At 35.9% G+C, this 15,411-nt stretch overlaps 2 protein-coding genes across 3 annotated transcripts; both read right to left on the reverse strand.

The window, feature by feature from the left end:
• Positions 1 to 467: 467 nt before the first annotated feature.
• cep76 (centrosomal protein 76) lies at positions 468 to 7,709 on the reverse strand. Its single transcript, XM_043260132.1, has 12 exons — positions 7,481 to 7,709; positions 6,602 to 6,760; positions 6,400 to 6,481; positions 5,412 to 5,636; positions 5,139 to 5,324; positions 4,740 to 4,837; positions 4,196 to 4,324; positions 3,887 to 4,075; positions 3,584 to 3,750; positions 2,083 to 2,416; positions 918 to 1,135; positions 468 to 793 (listed from the first exon to the last, which is right to left on the reverse strand). Exons 1-12 carry the CDS (start codon positions 7,541 to 7,543, stop codon positions 655 to 657), a joined length of 1,989 nt encoding a protein of 662 aa, XP_043116067.1. The 5' UTR covers positions 7,544 to 7,709; the 3' UTR covers positions 468 to 654.
• Positions 7,710 to 9,215: 1,506 nt separating this feature from the next.
• On the reverse strand, positions 9,216 to 15,072 carry ptpn2a (protein tyrosine phosphatase non-receptor type 2a). Of its 2 annotated transcripts, XM_043260311.1 has the most exons (9): positions 14,792 to 15,072; positions 13,661 to 13,751; positions 13,173 to 13,273; positions 12,791 to 12,889; positions 11,970 to 12,107; positions 11,678 to 11,887; positions 11,290 to 11,451; positions 10,766 to 10,950; positions 9,216 to 9,972 (listed from the first exon to the last, which is right to left on the reverse strand). In XM_043260311.1, the coding sequence occupies exons 1-9, from the start codon at positions 14,846 to 14,848 to the stop codon at positions 9,780 to 9,782; spliced, it is 1,236 nt and encodes a 411-aa protein (XP_043116246.1). In that variant the 5' UTR covers positions 14,849 to 15,072; the 3' UTR covers positions 9,216 to 9,779. The 2 variants fall into 2 exon arrangements, with proteins under 2 accessions (XP_043116246.1, XP_043116248.1); XM_043260313.1 differs by lacking the exons at positions 13,661 to 13,751; positions 14,792 to 15,072 and having other exon boundaries at positions 13,153 to 13,273.
• Between the last annotated feature and the right edge of the window lie 339 nt (positions 15,073 to 15,411).

Genomic DNA, 15,411 nt, shown 5'->3' on the forward strand with positions numbered 1-15,411 from the left:
ACATTTCATGATTTAAACAAGATAGCTTCAGATAGTAAAAGCATATTTGTTACGGTGTAAAACACAAATTTGATTCCATTCTAAGTAGAATTTGGTGGCAGCCATGGCAACTAGTACCTGGTAATTAGAAGCTTATGGAGGAGACAATGATGCAACCTTGGAGAGAGAAATAATGAATTGATAATGTGCACTCGTGGCTATTTTTTTTTTTTTTTGTAAGACTATGTTGCCATCTCCTGGCCAAAAACTGAAAATGAAACACACACACGCACACACACACACACACACACACACACACACACACACACACACACAAAATTCATTTTAAAAGGCATGATACACTTCCAATAAAAATAAGGAAAAAAGAAAGCTTTCATCACAAGGACACATTAAATTCAATTAAATTAAATAAAAAAAAAAAACCATCAAAGAAAGGAAAGGAAACCATGCCAAGGACAAAGAAAAGGTATAGTAAAAACGATTTATTTAGAAAAATATATCCATAAATACCATTTTAATAGTCTCCAACTGACACAGATACTGTACATGGAAAACAACTGGAATAGTACTGCATAGATTTAAATGGTATACGTGTCGTTGTAAAACTCATAATAATACTCCAAAACCAGCAGATAGTTTAAGTACTTCTTTCTGTCACAGCACAGATCTGTACTTGCAAGCAAACATGATCCAAACGGCACAAGCCGACTCTGGATAGGCAAACACACGAACCCTCACTGCCAGGCGCACATGATCCCCTCTGCAGCAAACAATCTCTTCACAGAAAGGTGACCTGAGAGATATATAAAAAACAAGACGTTGATTTGAGGTATGACTTGACCGCTGACAAAAAGCGCAGTTGTTTTAAGTCAGACATCAATTAAAAAAGGCATAGCTCTGTTTGTTTGCGCAGGTACCTGAGGCAGGTAGCGAACGCCCTGCGTGCATTACGGTGCAGGAAATGAATAGGAAAGCCTTTGAAAGTGTGTCCGTCAGGTACAGCTCTCCTCACGGCATCCTGAAACTCCTCGTTTCCACACGACACCCCTGTACAGCGCTCTAGTTCATACGCCGACAGCGCTGCTGACAGCAGGTACGACAGGTGATCGTCCCACACCGTTGCTAGACCAAGATCCTACAGACAAAACCACGTTAAAAACAACAAGTTTATCAGTCGACTATTTTATAGCTTTTTCTGTGTTGGATATCTGTGGTAAACTGACCATGATTCATGTCGCTTCAAACACTAAGTCGCTTTTATCCTTTGAAATAATACAAAATATTGAATATTGAACTGGGTATTTAAGCTTCAAAATGACAAAAAGCAATATTTACACTGCAAGTCTTTTGAAGTAATACAATATTTTATTCTAGGAGGAATAGACTAGTAGATTTTTGCTTTTGTCTGCATCTTAGGCAATTTTGAAAAATAAGCATAACAATAAGTAAAAACCAGCAAACAAACATATACAAGTTATGTCACATTTTTTACATTAACATGATAAAAATTCAAAAAATTATTTTCCTGGCAAAAATATACTAAACTCTTTAAGTGAGTTAAAATGTTCTAGTCAGTCTAAAAACAGTCTAAAAAAATATGTTTGAATAGACTAATAAAATAATTTATGCTGAGTAAAGACAAAAAAAAGTTTTCAATAAATGCATCATGTACTCTGAATGAAGAAAATGCATTTACGTTTTCACCAAAATATTAAGCAGCACAACTACAACTGTTTTTAACACAGATAACAACAATAATAATAATGATAATAATAATGTTTGTTAAGCACCAGATCATCATTATGAAATGATTTCTGAAGGATGTGACACTGAGGTCTAGATTAATGGTTATGAATAATTACAAATTACATTTTAGAATGTTTTTAAATAGTATAGTAAATATTATAATAATATTTTCATCAAATAAATGCAGGATTGTTGTGCATAAAATACTATAAAATAGTATATAAAAACTATATAAAATACATGCTTTATTTCTGGAGTAAATGCTCCCTTCAGTTGTATTCAGAAATGAAAACGCTTTTGGGGGGAAATTTGCTTGCGCGTGTGAGGATATATTACCTTTCTATGCTCTGCTAGTAGGTAGCGCATTTCCAGCTCCAGTTGGTTGCTGGCCTCATTAGGCAGCACAGAAGGGGAGCAGAGAGGAGGAGTCGGGGGGAGAGAGGAGGTGGAGCCGGGTGCACATACAGATCTCACGGCCTCCTCGCTCATGACCTTCCAGCGGGAGCCATCTGTGAAGTCAAACACACACAGCTCCACGGCATCCGACGGCTGACAGTTCGCCAGGAACGTCTTGTGGTTGAAGACGCAGCCGAGCGTCCGGTAAGGGTGGGTGGGTTTCGGTTGCGGTACCATGGGGGGAGCATCTGGGTCTATTGGACGGTGGAGGTATCTAGCACAGAAAGTAAGACAGGAATGATGGTTTTTCTGATGTTCATTTCGTGAACAAATGACTCTTATGGTACTTTGATGAAACAGTCAAAGTGATAGAATAAATAAAACCTCAAACTCGTTAGTGGTTTAAATCAGACTCTCAGACAGTGATTTACTTACTATGAGTCTTACTTTAACTGTAATTTCCATTTATGTTCGATTTCAGAAAAAACTAAACAAAACAAAATAGGAAATTTACTGGAAATAAAAGTGCTGTAAAATGATTAATCAAATCCGAAATAAAAAAAATTTGCTTACATAATATGTTTGTGTACGGTGTATATTATATACATACATATACACACACACACACACATATATATATATACACACACACACACACATTAACATTTATATATATATATATATCATATATATATATATATATATATATATATATATATATATATATTCAATATATAAACATAACACTTTTATACACAGTATATATATATATTTGTGTATATATATATTCAAAATGGATCCAGTTAAATTGATTAATCTTTTGAAACAAAAATTAAGATTAAAACTATTTTGATTTAACTAAAAAAATTAAGATTAAAACTATTAAAAATTACTTTTGCTAATTAAAATAAATCTGAAATAAAATTAAATATTAAATGTAAAAAAAGTAATGAGAAATGTTGCAATGTCAACTAACTAAAATAACTAAACTCAAATAAGTCAAACAAAAAAAAGCAAGCACATACAGTAATAATAAAATAAAAAAAAATAAAAAATTAAATACAATAAAAAAAGTATTCAAAATATTAATAAATACCTATTTAGTATACAAATAGTAGCATATAAATGGTTTTGTTGAAAAAAAAATACACAAGACAAATAAAGTTACATTGAGTATAGCATTGTTTTAATTGTAATAAACATTTAATTTGAAAGTAGAACATTAAGGATCAAAATTTTAATCAATACAAAAATAAGTTATATTAAGAAAAATAGTAATTAAAAAAAAAACATTAAGCACATCTGTAAGTGGTTAACAAAAAAAAATTAATTTGGCTCAAAAAAATTAAAAAACGTTTTAAGTAATTGTCTTTTAGTCTGGAGGCATTTTAGGGGCAGCTGGGAAGATAACAAAGAACAATTAGAATGTATGAACTTTTACCTGTGTGCAGTGAAGCTTTCCCAAAAGGTGATGGAGCCGTCTGTACCGCAGGTCATGACCCAGGTGTGTGGAATGTTTTTAGCTTTAGTGCCCACACATACATAAGCATCCAGTCCAAATCCCAACAGCAGACTACACAGCAGCGTAGCGTGATCCTCACAGTCACCCTGACATTGTAAGAAATTAAAGTCAAATCTATTCATCGGCTTTTATAAAAACACCACGTTCTGATGTTTTACTCTAGCTTACGGTCAATTAAATCCGGTGCTTAGTGTTAAATCAGAAGTGAATATGGTGTCTTACCTTGTTTCTACAGAGAAAGGCCATCATAGAGCACCACTGCTCCTGCCGGACCCCTCCACCTACCACAGGTGCTCTCTCCTGAGCTAACAGACTAACAAAACGCGCCGCCTGTCGCGGACTCTCTAGCAACCTGCCGGCACGCAATACACGTACATACGAACACACAGGCCGGTTCACACCATTTTCATCCTGGAAAAACACACGAGCTTTATAAAACATCTGAAGCAAACACTGTTTCGAACCAACAACAAATCACCAGTATCTACTTCTATAGTAACATTCACAAGTACGTTTGGTCAGTAACATCACCTGAGCAAAGATCTTCACCAGCTTGGACTGGTGTGAGGGTCGAATTTCCAAGAACTCCTGCCACCACTGTTTGGCATATACCAAAAACAGCCTCTCCTTCTCTGCCGTTTTCTGCCTTTCCAGGGATTGCTGGAAGAAGTAAGATCCTGACTTTTGGTTTTTAAAACACAATGTTACCCGAGACAAATAGCAGAGAAATTACGAGAAGGCTTTTTAACACATGGAGTATAACGGAGAGCATAATGGAGAATAACAACTCCTTTAAAAGTAACGATCTGGCTTCAAAGTAAAAACAAAATGGTGGACAGATAAAATGGCTAACTGGAAAAGTCTGAAGACTGAAAGTCTCTTAAAGTTTGGGTGGAATTGACTTTTTTCATCACTTACATTACTGTAAACCTTCTTAATTACAGGGATGAGTCTAAATGATTTTTCATACTACGAGTAGAGCTGAATCTGTACTCGTCCTCAAACGTTCCTTTAAATGTCATCCACAATGACTTCATTTTAAATAAACCGAAGCATTTATGTAGCAATGATTTACCTGGGTGGAGACGACATCGGGGCTCAAGGTCTCCGTAAGAGGAGGATACATTTCCAGTTTCAGATTCAGAACACCAACAGCTACTTTACATTCACTGCCTGAAAAAAAAAAAACGCACGTATTCCCATTAATAACGTTTAAGGCTTAACACCCTTTAATGTGTTCATTACAAGGTATATCTATAGTAGAAATCTCCAAAAGAGATTTTATAAGCCATCGACTTTCAAAATACGGTGGAAACATTAGTCAAAATATCTTCTTTTATGTTTCACAGAAGAAAGCAAGTCATACAGGAATGTTATAAGGATGAATAAAGATTCATATAACTTGTATTTGGGGTAAGCTGCGTGTTACGAAAGAAAATATGTTCACTTTTAATAAAAAAAGACATTTGCTTACCCACTCCCAGCAGTTCTGCTGAGATGCTGGTTTTCCCGTTGGGAGCACCGAGAACTCTCCTCCAGTCAAGAAAATAAGAAGAAATGAGTGTTGTGTCCCCAGACGTGTCCGTTTTAATCAGCACCAAATGCACCGGATCACAGATGGACAGCATGGTGGTAGCATCAGCCATCTTGCTAGCATCTCCTGGGCCATAACCGAAACACATGACAGATTCTTGAAATGAAGTGGAGCATATTAAACCACTAGAAAAAGAAGGGCTGCTTAAGACACCTGGGCCATCTCTGTGGACTTCCAGAAGAAAGCCCTCCTGTAGGTCTGGTTCACAGGCACACGGGACTGGTTTGGAGCGGAAGCGCTGGTTGCGGAAGTGGAGATGAAGGGTGAACGTGGAGCACACCTGACCGGGTAAAGGTTCTGGCTCCTGCAAGTGTTCCAGGAAGGCCTTACCACCCAGAACTTGTAGGTAGAGGTATCTCCTTAGTGGGCTAATGTTAGCTGGTGAAATGTTTTTAAAGGGTTAGTTCACTCAAAAAAGAAAATGTATAATTTTCCGGGACACAAAGGATGTTTGACTGAATGTTTCTCTGAAAGTCATTTATTCACCCTTATGTTGTTCCAAACCCATAAAAACCCAAAACACAAATGCACTAACATTGTCAATGGCGTAATTTTAATACAGATTTAATAAAAGATATTTTTCCCAATACTGTAAACAGGGACTGGTCATTAAAAAGCCACATATTGCACATATTTAATAAAAAAAATTGTGTGCAAAAAAAATAAAGTGATTGTCTCTTCAGAAAGTTTGCTTGATTCATTTAAATTTCTTTCACAGTGTCTTCATTTACTTTCCACATTTTTGGTTGAACTGATTTTTAATATAGGGACAGAAATCTCACATGTCATTATGTCTTCATTTTGTTTTGAAAATGAATAAAAGTCTTATGGATTTGGAACAACGTCAGGGCGAGTAAATGATTAACATTTATTCTGCAAACTCAGAAGACTTTCATTCTTCTTCGAAACTAAAAATAAAGACACTTTTGATAAAACCTGAGATTTCGGTCCTTCCGTTTAATGTTCAATCCACCAAAACATTGGCACTTTATATTATAAAGATAACACTCAGCGCACATTAAATATGGTAAATAATGCCCTTGAACTGAAAGCACCGAAAATGTCTTTATTTGTGTTTTAAAGATGATGGGTTTAGAATAATATGAGAGTGAAAAATGATGGCCCATTAACCATCACTCACTTGTCTTCAGCTGTGCGAAGTTCTTGTCTACAAAACGAGCTGCAGACTTGTTCACAGAATCAGCTTCAGCCTGAGAAACATCCTGAGGGGAAATCAGCTAGTTGAAGTGATACAAAATGTCTATATTTTGGTAAGAAAAGATGCATCCATTTTTCAATGTCAATATATGCAAAACATCAATATGCAACCAAAGTAGTCGTACCACATTTGTGAAGTGGAGGTCTTTCATCACATCATCCACGACTCCCCTCCGCTGGAGAGCGTGTATGAAATCCTCCTCAGAGAGAGAGCGCTGTCCGTGCTGCCCGTCGCCCCTCACGGTCTCCGCTAAAACATCACGGATTTTACCATGGATATCCATCTGAAAACGGGTTAGTTGACAAATAACAACCTTAATTGATTTTCGGTATTAAGCTGTAGGATAGGTTATTTTTTAATAAAACAAACAAACAAACAAACCCTTGTGCTCAAAAAAGCTGCATTTATTCGATTAAAAATAGGGTAGAAACAGCAATATTGTAAAATATTATTACAATTTAAAAGTACTTTTTTTTATTTTAATACATTTTAAATGATTTTCAGCAGCCATTACTTCAGTGTTCAGTGTCACGTGACCTTTCTAAAATCATTCTAATATGCTGAATATATTTTAATATGTTTAAACAAAAATCAGTTATTTTAAATTGTATTGTTAAATAGCAACGTTTACTATTTTTTTAATATGTATTAAGCACATTAGAATGATTTCATAGTTATATATGTATATAGCTATTAGAAACGTGGACATTTACTTAAATAAAAACTGCATGCGTAGTAATTGCACATAAATAACACGATATAAAAGCACGCGCGGTTGGTTGTCATGTCAACTACCTAAACAACTAAAAAACACACCGTAATGCATTTCTTGTAACGTAAAGCTACACAATTATTTTATTCATATAGATTTATGTTAAAGATGAATATAATGAGTTTTGACAAATAATTCGCTCAACGTACACACAGGCAAAGTCTATTGCGCTAAAGGCCATGAATGGTCATGATTTGCGAGTAACAACAGTCAGATCATTATTTATCTTACCTTGATTAAATGGTCATGGATTATTTGTTTTAATTCCGTTGCTTTCTCTGGTGGCAGGGACATGTTTTCAAGCGTGAAAATGCCACAAATTTAAAAATCAAAACAGTCGAAGTCGGGGGCTGCATTAAACACAGGTTTTCAATATAAGTTACTTATATTATTTATTTATTTTCTTTTTCCTGCAAGCGATGTCAACGCCTCCTGCAACTGACGTTTTAAATCCTGGCGGAAAGGCAAGCGGGAGTCTGTCGTCACACCGCCTGTGTATACTGGCGATTGCGGTTTTAAAATACACTTAAAACCGCAAAACAAAAACCTAACTACTTTACTTTTAACGAACTATGGTCTTTATTAGATTTCATACTTTACGATTTTGGAGATTCTAGAAAATATTAAATTCTTTGTTTTAAATCAGGCACAGCGTCATTATACTTAGGAAATTACGTCATAAAATTCTGCCTCTGGATATTGTAGTTCACGCGTATTACGAACGCGACACTTACTCCAAACAGAAATGTGTTTTTGCTAAAATTCCACATTCATATATGCAATTTTATGGTGCCTTTTCGTCCATTTTATTTTATTATAATATATATAACCATAGATATATGTCTACGTGTATAACTATATTATTTACAGTTGAACGAAAATGTAGCTATAATTTCTGTTTATTCAGTAAGTCAAAGCTGTTCTTATCGAAAGTACTTACTTAGCCACTTATTAGTTCCTTGCAACACAGCGGTTTTAAAATTTGTGTTGGTCGAATCTGCAATTCATGTTGTAAAATTAAACGTTAAAGTAGCAAATTTTAACATAGACATTCCCAAAGTAGCCAAGGCTTGCAAATGCACATTCTCTTCTATTTGGATTTGATAAAGCTTTTAGAACCGCACGTTAGTCTATTATGTATAAATGCAACCCAGACCTCTCTGAAAAAGAGAATTGTATCATTACTCTTTTGAATAATTTAGCAAAACTCATAAACAACAAATCATCAATACAAAAAAAAAACCCCACATTGCCTTTTATAACATTAATCTACTATAATGTACTTTGAAACCTGTTAAAATATCTGTATTTTTGTTCTGTATTTCACTTCTTTTCAGCATTTAATACTATAGTCTAACAGGGGAATGAGTTCAACAGTGACATTTGCAATGCATGTTAAGAACAACTTTCCCATATCTTTGAAAAATGTTATTAGCTCGTAAAAGGTCATCCCTTAAACACAGCTTTTTCCCGTACTTGTGACAACAGACTGCTGAGAGAAAAAAGGATTGTTCTTTCCCGGTTGGTCACTTGTCTAGATGGAATGAAATTACCACGCAACCATTAGCCACTTCTGGAAATATTGGATCAATTCCTGGAACCATAGCAGGAAGAGTCATCTAATTTGACTCCCATTGATTCTGCTAAGTAATTGGCATTAAACCCACAATGAAGTTCTACGGTGTGAGGTAACGGCGACTGGAAACAAACTATGATCCTTGGAGACAAAAATAAATCGCTAGGGTCAGTTTAACATCCATTGTCTAAAAATTAAACATAACAGACCTGACACTGCACTGACGTAGCGATCTATAAATATGCGATCTGTCGCAATCTGCATTTATTTGCACTCGTACGTCATTTTTACCCCCCACACGCGTCGATGAAATGAGAGATACCGTTTTATGGAAGCTCGAGAAACCAGAAAAGTATATACGGGTGAGACAAAGAAATGATGCAAAAAAAATGGCAATATTTCTTCTTTAGTAAAGAGTTTACTATGTACATTTTTGAAAGTGGAAATCGGACCACTTATTACATTTGGCTGAATCTACAGTCAGTTTATTACTAGAAGATCCTGAGATGTGCATGTACGGAAACTCACCGGGCATTGACCTACTGAAACAAATGAGTCACCCTATGAATATCCATGTGGAAATTTAGCAAACAGACGCATTTAATAAACTGACTCAGACAGACCGGTAAGGGTCTGTTTAACATTGCTCCGCATATAAACTCAGACAAAATACTGTACAGTGAAAGTTGTTAGGCCGCGAGAACTTACCATGATGGAATTACAATAGTAGTTACAACGTAACTACATCATTCGTTACACTGTAATAACAACATATGACACAAACATTCAATGAATCATGAACAACATCCGGGTATGAATGCTTGTAAACACGATCGTTCTACATTTTTTTGTCCCTTATCTAGAAACATCCAAGCACCTACTAATATGAGTACCATAATTTGGGTCCCTGGGAGAATAAAAGACAAGAAGAGGAATCTGTGGGATAAAACGGCATTACTGGGACAAAAAGGCCCAGCACATGCACAGTCCCAGTGCTACAGCTGCACCAGCGCCAACATTTAAGAGAATTGGTTTCCAGAAAAGCCACTTCTCTTTCTTTTTCTCCGAATCGCTTAGTTTCAACTTCATTTGCTGCAGCTTCTGTGCCGTGCTGGCTATCCGTTCCTCGCGGTTCCGCTTGCGAAGGCTGTAAGTAATAACAACACAAAATACTAAAAAGTTTGAGCTATTTTCCTGGTATTAGCTTTATTACATCACTCAGTGCACATCCTTTTTCTAGGCAAAAGTAAAAAAAATAACTTTTTATTCAGAAAATATATTTTCAAAAATAATTCAGATTTTTTTTGTTATGCATTAAGCTGAAAGACCATAGTATTGTTCTTATAACTTTTGTTTTTGTTGTTATTTTATTAACATTTATGCTTTTGCATATATTTGTATTTATAAAATTAAAAAAAATGGTTATATAGGTGTTTTGAAATGACTAAATCAATCAATCAATCATAAACAGATATATATATATATATATATATATATATATATATATATATATATATATATATATATACATTTATATATATATAAACCTTTTTGTAATTACACATTTTTGTCAGTTTTTTTTCATACACACACACACACACACACACACACACACACACACACACACACACACATACATATGGATGTGTATTACATATAGAGCTTGATTAACTTTCAATTCTGTCTACTATTGTTATCACAATCCTGGTTGACTGAACTAGATTTAGAAAAACTGAACTAGATTTAGAAGTTTAGCTCCAACCCTAAATCAAAAATACTTGAGCATGCTAATCAGTGTCTTTGGGATCATTTGAAAAAAAGAAAGAGAAAAAAAAATATATAAAAAAAATCTAAACTCTACAGTGCACTGGACCTCCAGGGTAAGATTTGAGAAACCCTGGTTTACAAGATAAAACTGTTTTTTTTCCCTTTTATCTTACCTTAATGTTTTTAACTCTGTTTGCTCTTCATTTGGTGAATGTATGCTGTCTCGTTCTCTTCCTGGATCATGTGTCTCAGTACAAGAGTCAGACTGTCCGTTGAGTTTCTCTGAACTCAGGATGGAGCTCTGAGAAGATGAAACCAAATAAGCTTCTGGTTCCTGCCAATCTTCAGGCTGCTGCTTCTGTCAGTGCAAAAGGTTTAGGGTTAGAGACGCATAAATAGCACAATAAATACTTTTGGGAAGAAAACATGCAAATGAATAAATAATTTACCGTTTCAAAGTTCAGAATTCATTATTGATGTCTCCACTGTTGCTTTTGAACATTATAAATGTTAAAGTTTTTTTTTAATTTATAGTAGATTTAATAGATTTATATAAAAAAATTGGAACAGTGATGCATTTTTTTCAGGAATAGCGCAATATAATACAAATAAATGCAATAAAATGTTTTATGCAATGCTGCTTATCACTAAAGCACTCAAGTCAGATGTAATAATACAATTGTAACATGCTTGACACCTGTAGAGCTGAATCTCCCAGGATGCTCTTTGCTCCCTCCATGACTGCCATATATGAAAATCGAAGCTGATCTGGGGTTTGGATAAGGCCCATGCGATACTCTCTCATATCTAACAAAACCTTTTGAATGTCCACAGACGAAGGGTCTTTCCTCCTGTCCATCTACAAATACAAAACAGTACAGTATATTTTACCTGATAATAAAAATCTTCTAAGTCAGGTAAAAAAAAAAAATAATATATATATATATATATATATATATATATATATATATATATATATATATATATATATATATATTATTATTGTCTCACATAATGAATGTAATAAATGACGATGTGCTGTAAAACCTTTAACATCATTAAATATTTTGTGACTGCAGTCTCACCAATACAAGGCAGGTGTCAACCAATGAGAACGTCCCAGATCTCCCTATTCCTGCACTGCAGTGGACCACCGCAGGTCCGTTCTCTGGCCCCAAAGAACCAGACTCTCGAACCTTGAAAAGGAAGTTGAGGAATGATGCCGGGGACTCCGGCACGCCAAAATCAGGCCACGTTGTGTAATTAAAATGGTAGATGTCTCTGGTTTCTCCGGTCTAAAAACAAAACATGAAACTTAATTTTATGCTCCGTTTAGTGAAGTATTCAATGATGTAATGATTTAACATTGCGTTCAACCTTGACATTTGCGAGTTCTAATAGTCTGATTATGTAATTGGGTTTGACATCCTCAGACACCAGAGTGACCACAAACCCAGTGTCACTGAAATCCATGTCTCGCTCCTCCTTTGATGGCCAGTACTGCGCACACTTCTCCTGTTCGGATTGAACAAAAACGGCAAAAAACACATCGTTATATTGCTTTTCCCACTACCAAGAAAGCAAATCCACATTACTATTTATCAGCTTAAATCATAATAATGGCCTCCAAACAAAACCGATCTCAAGACAAGACATTTGAAATAATAATGTGTAAAATATTTGCTACCATTCAAAAGAGTGAAATATTACATCATGTTGGTGCTCAAGAGGTTTTGCTTTTGGGATTAATTGCATCCAAAATAACAGTTTTTGTTTACGTAATATGTGTACTGTGTATATTTATTACACACACACACTTCTATTTTGAAACTATTTACATGTATATATTTATATTCATATAATTTGTCATACGCAAATATATTTAATACATAAACATAACATTTTTCTATAAATGTAACATGCATGTGTGTGTGTGTGTGTTATATATACATAAATAAGCATGTGCATATAATGTGTATATAAAACTTATTTAGGATGCAATTAAGCAAAAAAGCACTAATAGGAAGTAATTTTTTTTGCTAAAAGTAAGGATCACCTTCGATCAACGAATGCATCCTTGCTAAATAAATGCAGTAATATTTTTAAAAAGGTAACAACTCGAGCACCACAAGTGGTTTCTTTCTTCTACATAAAATGATGACAAAGGCGAAGAACAAGCGTAGTTTGCGTTCACCCACCGAGCCTTTTTCTATAACTCTGTTAAGCATAATGACTGCTTTGCAACGCTGTTCCCAAATCATTTGCCAGAAGTGACCACAGGTGTTCCTCAGTGGGCCCTGCGGAGAGAGAAAAGCGTCTGCAATTACATAAGAGAACACACAAACAAGCCGGTCAGTGCAAAACGCTGAATTACAATCTTCGAGTGATCTACAAAGGGCTGTAAAGGATGTTGAAAAGATACACTAAACAAAAAAATTCAATCAAAACGGGGGAAACGTGTAAATCAGATTTGTTGGGAATATAAGAAACGCATGTAAATGTGTATTGAGGTCACATGAGACATCAATGCAAGTCAGCTAAATGCAAACAGTGGACTTACTTTTTCCATTACTGCCATACCTGTGTCAATATGTACCTTCTCTGGGCCTCCTCCATGGTAATTAGGCTCGCATTTATGTAGTCATTCTCTGAATTTTCTAATCTCACCCGACTGTGATCATCTTAACACAAAAATTCAGATCATTCAGGAATTAAATTCACATGAAATCGAGATTAAGCCTACAGAAAGAGGTTTTTAAGTAAAACAAATAAGCTGCTACTTCCGTTATCGTCATTCAATTGCGTATGGCGGTTTTTACACATTATTCACTATTGACTTTCACTGCATTTTTCCGTTATAGAATGAAAGTGAACGGTGAGCGAGGGTGTCATCCTGAGGCTATTCACCGTTTCCTATTTCGGTTCACAGACAAAACAAAACAGCCATACGGAGGTGAAACTAAACGATGCTGCCTAAAATACGAACTCGAGTAAACCGTCTTTTTCGGGGGCAAGGTTGCAAAACGGGTGAAACATTGTCAAAAACGGTTTAAACTGAAGAAACTCACAGGGACTGACGTCTCTATATCTATTCCTATTGCGATTTTCTGGGAACTTTGCCACTTTGTAGGGACACTCCTGAGACTGGTTACGGATTTCCTAGAAAGAGATTACAAAATAACAAACATCAGTGTGAAAACCCAAAGAGCCAACTCTTTAAATAAAACAAAAAAAACTAAACACCACTCTGCTCTTATACATTACATGACATGTAAAACCGGCATATAAACTTTTTTTTATTTTTTTTAATATGACGCACGGAAGTTGTGTTATTATATAAAATATAAATAAAGAACAAATAAAACGTCCAGAATAAAGTATATTCGGTCAAATAAGGGGGTTGGGCATGTACGACTATCTGGCTGAGTTATAGAGAACTGACAGCTTCTGTTCTTCAGTTCTTGGGAAGTGCTCGTCAGTTCTCAGAAACCATATCAGTGCATGGAGGTGTGTCAAAACATAGCGAGCTCCCTAACTTGACGGCATTTTCGAGCATCACCGTTGCACGCGGGGGTTTTAGAAGGCGGCAGAGATCAGATTACATTAAGTGCAATAGGACTTGGAACGCATATGGCGGCTAAATTTTTTTTAAGTGAAACCGTGTTGTCTTGAAATGCTGTCTAGGTAGATAGCTCACAAGGGGTTGCGACGCAACCCACGTGCTCACAGGAAGCCGCTCTAATGCACCGCACTGTGACATGACCACTCACGCACTTCACATTGCTGGCATTTACGTTACTCAGTGTACACAAGTTATTTTAACACACGACAATTCGCTGTGCGCTTTTTTACGCTTTTTTTGTTGACTATATTTAAGCAAAATTATAAACCGTTCGGTTTTAAATTGTTGTAAAACCACTTCCACTCACGTCCGGGTGTAACCGAGGTGAAGTGATTCACAGAAGATTATTTTAGATGTAGCTGCGCGCAGTAAATTCATGTGGACCGTATTTCTCGGTATTACGCGCATGCGCTGTAACGCGAAGTTGAATTATCCATTCGTTCTCACGGCCCGAGTACTTGCACAGGACTATTAGATAAACACAACAAATCTATCAGGGTGGAAAACACCAGGTGTCCCAAGCGCTCGTCCTAAAAACGGCTCAAATTTAACCATTCAGAACAACCGTATGACTTACATTATAAAGGTTTTGCCACTGTCCAGATGAATCGATGTTCTCAAACTCCTGATCCATTTTTTTTTTCCGAAGCGGGGTTATTCAAATGTGAAATGGTTAAATCATATATCGTCTGAGGTCAAACGAGGGGTCACTATTCCATTGTTAAAAATGGTCATGATCCCGTTAAAACGGCAAGGAACGGTGCGGTGCGATGTTAACCCTCATCAAAGAGGATAAAATTACCAGCACTTTCAGCACCCCCATCGGCTACTTCCGTGTGCCAGTGGATAGAGACAAACAGCGCCCTCTGTCGGCAAGAGGAGACATGACTTCCTCGACTGCTTCCAGGTAGGAGGCTCATACAAGTGAATCTTTTGAATCGTTTCACCAAAACGATTCACCCACTCGCTATTTGAGAAGGCCACCAAGTTTGGGGTCATTCACTCAAGTCGTTCACCAACAAAATGACACGATCTTTCACTATATTTCCTCATTCACAAATCAAACATCAACTAGGCTAACGTTTCCCGCCATTCTCATTCGGCAACTTAGAGCATGCTTTTCAGAAGACAATATTAAGCATGTGCGGTAGTTACATAAAAAGCACACTAGCATTACTGCCTGCGCCACGTAGAAAC

Source organism: Puntigrus tetrazona, chromosome 16, assembly GCF_018831695.1.
Source record: "Puntigrus tetrazona isolate hp1 chromosome 16, ASM1883169v1, whole genome shotgun sequence".
In the NCBI taxonomy this organism is placed as follows: domain Eukaryota; kingdom Metazoa; phylum Chordata; class Actinopteri; order Cypriniformes; family Cyprinidae; genus Puntigrus; species Puntigrus tetrazona.